Source organism: Nelusetta ayraudi, unplaced genomic scaffold (assembly GCF_046127955.1).
Source record: "Nelusetta ayraudi isolate G7.1 ecotype Tasmania unplaced genomic scaffold, CSIRO-AGI_Nayr_v1 ptg000023l, whole genome shotgun sequence".
Classification (NCBI taxonomy): domain Eukaryota; kingdom Metazoa; phylum Chordata; class Actinopteri; order Tetraodontiformes; family Monacanthidae; genus Nelusetta; species Nelusetta ayraudi.
The window spans coordinates 2,113,029-2,120,000 of NW_027466073.1; the positions used below are offsets into that span (position 1 = coordinate 2,113,029).

The following is a 6,972-nucleotide window of genomic DNA, read 5'->3' on the forward strand; positions in this document are numbered from 1 at the left end:
ACAGTGCTCAATCAGTTTAGATATAAATCCATAAATAAGTTTAATTAATAATTGTTGTCCCGTATCCTTTTTAAAAAGGATATGGTTCACATAGTTTGAACTGCTTTGTTACGAATAGACATTAAAAATAATGTTTAAATTGTATTGAAATCTATCAATTGAACATAGTCTATTTCATACACAACAATCAATAAAGTGCAGGATGGAGGGCCTTTACAAAGGAGTTCGATAAATAAAGCTGAAAAGAACAAGCAATCCCAATTCATAGCCGAGTGAAAATGGTTGCGCAATGGTAATGCCTGCAGCTACTTAGATTACTGTTTTGAACGCAAACTCTATAGAAACCAACGTGAGTTTGTATCGAAAATTCACATTCAAGACAAGTCAGAAATACAGGACAAGCCCCCGCCCCGTATTGATTCTAAACGGGACGCACAATTTCACAGTCAAATATAGAATACGCTTATAAAACATAGATTGAAGCCAGTACGTTTTATTTGTGATGTCTCAGTCTGCTTGTTAGCTTAGAAGCTATTATTTTACTGAGACGAGTCAGACTCCGACTCCGTTTCGATCAACTGTCCGACATGCTTTCTAAAAGCTGAAATGCTCCCAAGTTTTGCATGCGCCGCTGCTGTCTGGGACGCCGCCATATATCCCCTACTGCTCAATAGAGCCGTTGTTGCACACGTGCGACTTTCGGCAGAGATTGTAATGACGTGAGATGACTCATTCCACTGGAGAAACACATCTGGCGACAATTGTCGACGATGGAATTCGTCGTCCACTATCTTCATTATTGATTTTTGTCGACAACGTCGACGAATCGTTGCAGCCCTACTATAAATAAACTACTGGGATCTCAAGAATTTCCTATAGAGTTTTTGATCTTCACAATCTTGGCCATGTTATAGAATGTATGGCATGCCAAAAACATTTGTGGTTTTGAAGTTGTACTTTTTAAAAAATTGTTAAATTTTTGGCACATACCTGCAAAGAAGCTCAAATTGCACATTTTCTGTTGAAGATGGAAACTTGGCTAGAGTGATTCAAATGTAGCCGAGGATTACATGCACGTGTGGGTTTTGGTCCCACGATTCTACTACGTTCCTACTGGCTGGTAGGATTTTTCTTGTGTGGAGTTTTTTTTTTTTTTTTTTTTTTGCCTGTAGGTGGCGCTATGGAGCATCTACAGCTGTCATTGTTGCATCCCCCCAAAAAAATTCACCAGTCCTGGTGAATTTCATCAAGTTTGAACGAAATTCAAAATTGGGTCGAAAGACACATAAGAAAAATAATAATATGGAAACATTCGAAAAACAAACTGGTCTTTCGCAAGGGCGAAAGACCAGTTTGTTTCGAACTGGTCTTCCGCGGGCTCAGTCCTAATAAATAGAATTTCTTTGTTTGGCAGTACAGCTGCTTGTACAGGGGTGCAGGCTGGTGTTTTGAGCAGAGACTTGTCCATAAGAGGCTGTGATGGTTTACTAAAAAGGAGGTGGGGAAAAAAGAATGAATTACTTAATATATATTTTGAAGGCTAAATGTCTTAATCATACAATAAGCCTTACTGACCCAATATACTGTAAGCTAAAATGAATAGACATGTGGTATGGTTAAACTGTTCATAGCAGATCTATTGTACACACTCAACATATGTAATGTAATATTAATTTAGACCTGCAAAGTAACTGGTAAGTTGTCAATAATTGTCGTGGAGTAAAAGTACAATATTTGCCTCTGAGATGTAGTGGAGTAGAAGTAAAAGTATTAATCAATGGAAATACTAACTCACTCAAGTGAAGTAAAAAAAACAAAAAAACAAACATTTTTTGACTGATGCGACTTCAACAATGGAGCAACTTATAGTCCGGAAAATGCAGTAGTTACATTCCACCACAGCCTAATGTTGTCATAATTCATAACAGCTACGTTTCCTGGACTAATGTTAACGATGTTCATGTTTACATCATGGTTTTCATGTTGAATTTACCTTGTCTTGGGTCGTCCGCTCATGCCATCAAATGGGTGTTTCCTTTTGAGGCACTGTGGCATTGAAGTTGTGCTGTTATGGTATGCACATCACGATGTCCTCAATTATTAATTTAAAGTGATCCCACAACTTTGACTGTTTCTCTTTCTTCTGCTTATTAATTTTGCTTTGCTGCGTTTGCTCATTTTCTGCCATTCTGTCAGCTTGCAGCATATTATTACTATTATCATATCATATAATTAATAATTAATCATCAAAATATGTTATTTATTAATTCAAATTATAATGTAACAATTCATAGTTATTTGTTATCATTACAATATAATAATTCATACTTATAATTCTTCAGACACTGATGCCGTCACGTGTTCTTTGTGCTGAACTATGATTCACCTCACTGACCAAAGCCATAAAGTGCTGCTGGGTCACTCCAGTCAGTGTCCAGTGTTCAGTTCTGCCAGTCTCATGAAAAACTCACATCATCATCACCAAAGACTGACCGGCTGTGTGTGTGTCTGTCTGTGTGTGTGTTTTCTTCAGGTGACCACTCTCTACCTGGTCCAGGTGAGTGGTCTGCTGAGTGTGTGGCTCCTCCAGTTCTGTAACTCCATGTTGTTGGGGTCTCTGGTCCTGAGCTTCATCGCAGCAGCGCTCCTCGTCAGGCACTGCCAGGTCAGTGTGTTCTCGTGTGTCCACGGATCTAAACGGAAATCATGAAAGCTGCGAGCAGCGTTCGAGGGACTCCGGACGAGCCCTATAGGCGACAAGGGCCATTTTCTAAATCTGACTCTTCTGAGTTTTAATAGACAAGCTGGTGGTTTGTTTTCAGTTCCACTTGCTACAGGTTCCAAAGACAATTCCAAACAACAAAGACACATTCAGACCAACACAAAGGCCATGCAAAACCCCCTCAAAGTTTTAGTTTAGTTCAGTTTTAGAGATTTAAGTTTTATGGTGTTTCTAGTTGGTTTTTTTTGAGTGTGCTACAATTTTAAGGGACCATAAAATGAAAAATACTTACTTACGAATTTATTAGTAGCTTTTAATCATGACGGTCTTGTCTGTTTAATATGTAAGTTTCAAGCCTCCAACATTTACTCCTCTTGACACTTTTAGATTTTTTTTCAAACAAGTGAAGCTCACTACAGGTTTGTCAGGGGTCAAAGGTCCGAGTGTGTGATATGTAGGTCTTGAAACAAGGAAAGTGTGGGTTTTTTTGTGTCATATCTCTACAAACTTTTATGAGAGGACTAAGGTCATTTAAGTGTTTTTGCCTGTAGGTGGCGCTATGTTCCAGAGCAGGTCTTCTCGCTGGGGCTGAATGTCTAAGCAAAGCCCAGCAAACACAGAAAATATAGTTTGTCCCTGAACTGAATGAGTCTGAAAAGTTGGCTTTTGCAGATGAACATCCTGTCACGCATGAATCAAGTGAAGCGAATTCAAGATCTTATCAACTGTGTAATTATAGACACATCACACGTGACATGGAAGTGGGTGGATGAGAAAGAGGCAGGATTTAAATCTGTTACAGAATTTAACTGTTGCAACAACATTTAGATTTAGCCCAATCCACTGAGATTTTTAAGTATTGCCGCAGGGACTTGGATTAAAGTGCAAAGTTTGTTTTAAATATTTCTCTCGAAGCCACACAGTATAGCGTTTTCAGATTCAATTTATCAATATTAGTTGTTTTAATTCTTGCCTGTGCAAAGGTTATTGCTTACACTGAATGATCAATTCTCTGAGGCTAAGACATTGTTTTGTAAAGCAATTTATTATATATTATAATAAATCCCCAAATCAAAAAGCTAATAAAGGAATTACTAGCACAGTTGAGAATGGCTTTGTTACATTGTTCACAATCACTAACCGTATCTTTGTAATCCTTTGACCTTTAGTTAAACCTCACTAATGACCTAATACATTTTTTTCTGTGTGTGTGCAGCCTGGTGTGAAGACTGGAGGGCTGGCGGTGCGTCTTGGAAAACTTCTTCTTCACAGCATCCTGGTTCTCCTCCTCACTTGCGTCATCAACTTGCTGGCAAAGGTTCTCCTCCTTCTCCTCCTCTCCCCCCTGATTTTTCTCCTCCTCCTCCTCTCTCTCTCCTTCCTCTTCTTTATTTTCTCATCTTGCTCTCATCTCTGTTCTTTCCAAGTTTTTTTCTCTTCCGGTTTCACTACTTCACTGCTTCACCTCTGTAAACGACTGTAAAAGAACCTTTCAGCAAAGACACATCTCAACCTGATGGCTCTTGTCTTTTAGCTGTGTCAGACCTCTGACGGCCTTCTCTCTCTCTCTGTCTATGTCTCTGGCTTTCTGTGTGTTGATTCCAGAAAGTCCTTCAACTGGAATCAGATGAGCACATCTTTAAATTTATCAAGTCTAAATTTGGCTTGGGACCGACAAGGTACGACTTTTTGTACATCCACATCTGCACCGTTCACACAAACTCTGGGACGTTTCAGATGCACTACAGAATACACGTAAACCTGCGCACGTAAAACAGATTCACGGATGAACTTCAGCGTCACCTTCTCTGAACGTTTGACAAGCACACTTCCAGCTACTCAGGGTTTCAGTTACTTATTGCGTTAACGTGCTGATGCAACACGGGGTCAAAGGTCAGACTGGAGCTCGAACAGTGAATGATTCACCAGTTTTCTGGTTCAATGACAGTTTGCACTGAAACGCTGCTCACATTTTGACACCATGAGGTCAAAAGGTCACCCCCAACACGCTCACCCATTTGGCAAGTGGTTGAGACATTTTTTGTTTCGCCCACTTTTGTTGCCTTTTGTTGCCTTTTGTCTTCGTCAGGTGTTTGAGATGATGCAATGGCCACTGCATGATTCCCCCCTCAAATGTGCCACTTGCTCGGGTTAATCCCGCTGTGTCATCGATTTTTTTACGTTTTCCATCACTTCAGCCTGGACCAACGTCCCTAACTTTTCGTAACTTTGCGCGTCTATCGCTTTTCTTCCATGGTTTTATCACACACACGTGTTTCTGAATGCGATGAACATTTTTTTCCCCCAGGACTGTTAAGTCACTCACTCACCCCCTAGAGGCGAGTTACACGCACATAATCAAAGCGTGTGCTCCCCCTTGTCCTCTGGAGGCATCACTGTGTTATTCACTAAGTGGCTGCCTTGTACCACCTGGATTATTTGTGTGTCTGTGAATAGTGGATGGTGGTGCAGCACCTGCCATCTGCGGGCCAGAGTATGAAATTCTGGCCCACTGTCATAATATTTGGTCGGCGAGGCAATACAAAATGACTACTGGAGCTGGCTGCCAGTATTATACAGCACATGTAGCGCTAATACTACAAATCCCAGAATGCTCTGCTCACTCAGGACAGGATGGTCATTGAAGGATATTATTCTGTCTTAATTGCTTTATTGTTGTTATTTTATTTTTTTAATGTAACATTGGCCCATGGGAAAAGGTTACTGTTGAATTTTAAATCAGAGGGTTGAAAATAAAAAAGAGGAATATATTTTTATTTACATTTTTTTATTTTTTATTTTAGGTTAAAATTCAATTGTGCATGTGTACAAGAGGAATTTATTTATTGTACAGTATTAAGCTTTGCTTGTTCAATATTCCGGTTGAAGCAAAACTTTTTGTGTCCACATTAGAAAGGTTCACTGTTTTATTTGGAGCAAGGTTTTTTCAATAAATATTAATGTTGAACCGAGACTTTGAAATTTTGGCCCCATTGTGTATTTGAGATTGACTCCCCTGTCCTCGCCCCTCCATGAGACACCATGGCTGTGTCTCAATTCATGCTCCGCGTCCTTCGAAGCCTGCATTTGAAGGCCAGTTGCGTCATAGCACTGCGCGAAGGCTTGACCCAATTCACTAAAATCCAAAGGACGCTCCAAATGCACCCTTGGAATGCGCTCAGCATTTAGCTGATTCGAAGGATACACTGCTATTATCCTTCGCATCCTTCTGTGTCCCAGGATGCTTTGCGTGCTGCTGCTAAGCTTCCTGGGATCCTGGGAAGTCCTCTGAAATGGCGGCATCTACTGGCAAAGACACGACGTATGAATTAAAGTATTCAAATTTCACATAAAATATTACGTTTTTAACTCAGTGTTTTTACTTATTTGAACAGCCATGGTTGAATGGCGAACCAATGGTTAGCTTGATGCTATAAAAACGTCTCTGTCGGGGTTGGCCAGCAGTAGGGAAAGGCGGTGACGCAACCAGGAAATACTCTGAAGGCGAGACCGTCCCATGTGGTTACCAGGGAGGCGGGTTTTGGTTCGTCCTTCTCGGCCGGGTCATTCGGAGGAACCGCCTTCTGACGGAGGACGCTTCCTTCGAAGGATGCAGAGACCCTGAATTGAGACACAGCCCATGTGTCCTTTGTGCTGCTCAGTGATTGGTTCGCTGCTCTGGGGTGGCAGACAACACGGCCTCTGAATGATCCAGCAGGCTGAGGAAGGACAGCAGTCTCCCTCTGTTCCTCCTACTTCCTGACATTATTGCTTTTCTCCCATTTTGCTTCTTTGTTTTTTGTTTTTTTTAAACCCTCCGAAATTGCTCTGCCTTTTTGATATCCTAAGATCCCAGTTTAGTTACGCATTGCTGTGGCTGGCTCTTTATGTGGAGACAGTAAGTAATTCAAAACTGCAGAGGTTAGACTTTAAAGGAAATAATATTCCTCAGCGAGTGTCATAATTATTCAGGAATATTGTTGTAATATAACAATGTAGTGCAACAGAAAAATGCAATGATGATGATAATAATATAGTGTGTGTGTGTGTGTGTGTGTGTGTGTGTCTTCACTCACAGTAGTTCAATGAGTTGAAGGGACGTCAACAATCTCAAATTCATTTAGATACTGATAAATCAATCCATAAATCAATCTCTGACTATGATGTGCTGGAAAACCTATACAACATAGTTCTTCTTTTTACACGCTGTTAATTTTGAACTCAGTGGCTAATCAATATCATCCATAACT

The 6,972-nt window shown here is 40.4% G+C and overlaps 1 protein-coding gene across 1 annotated transcript in view; it reads left to right on the forward strand.

Moving 5' to 3' along the window:
• The window catches only part of dpy19l3 (dpy-19 like C-mannosyltransferase 3), a 64,410-nt gene that overhangs the window by 21,211 nt on the left and 36,227 nt on the right, over positions 1 to 6,972 (forward strand). Inside the window, exons 9-11 of the mRNA XM_076028448.1 lie at positions 2,534 to 2,665; positions 3,939 to 4,040; positions 4,328 to 4,401. Of these exons, the coding sequence (XP_075884563.1) occupies positions 2,534 to 2,665; positions 3,939 to 4,040; positions 4,328 to 4,401 (308 nt within the window). The remainder of the gene's footprint in view (positions 1 to 2,533; positions 2,666 to 3,938; positions 4,041 to 4,327; positions 4,402 to 6,972) is intronic.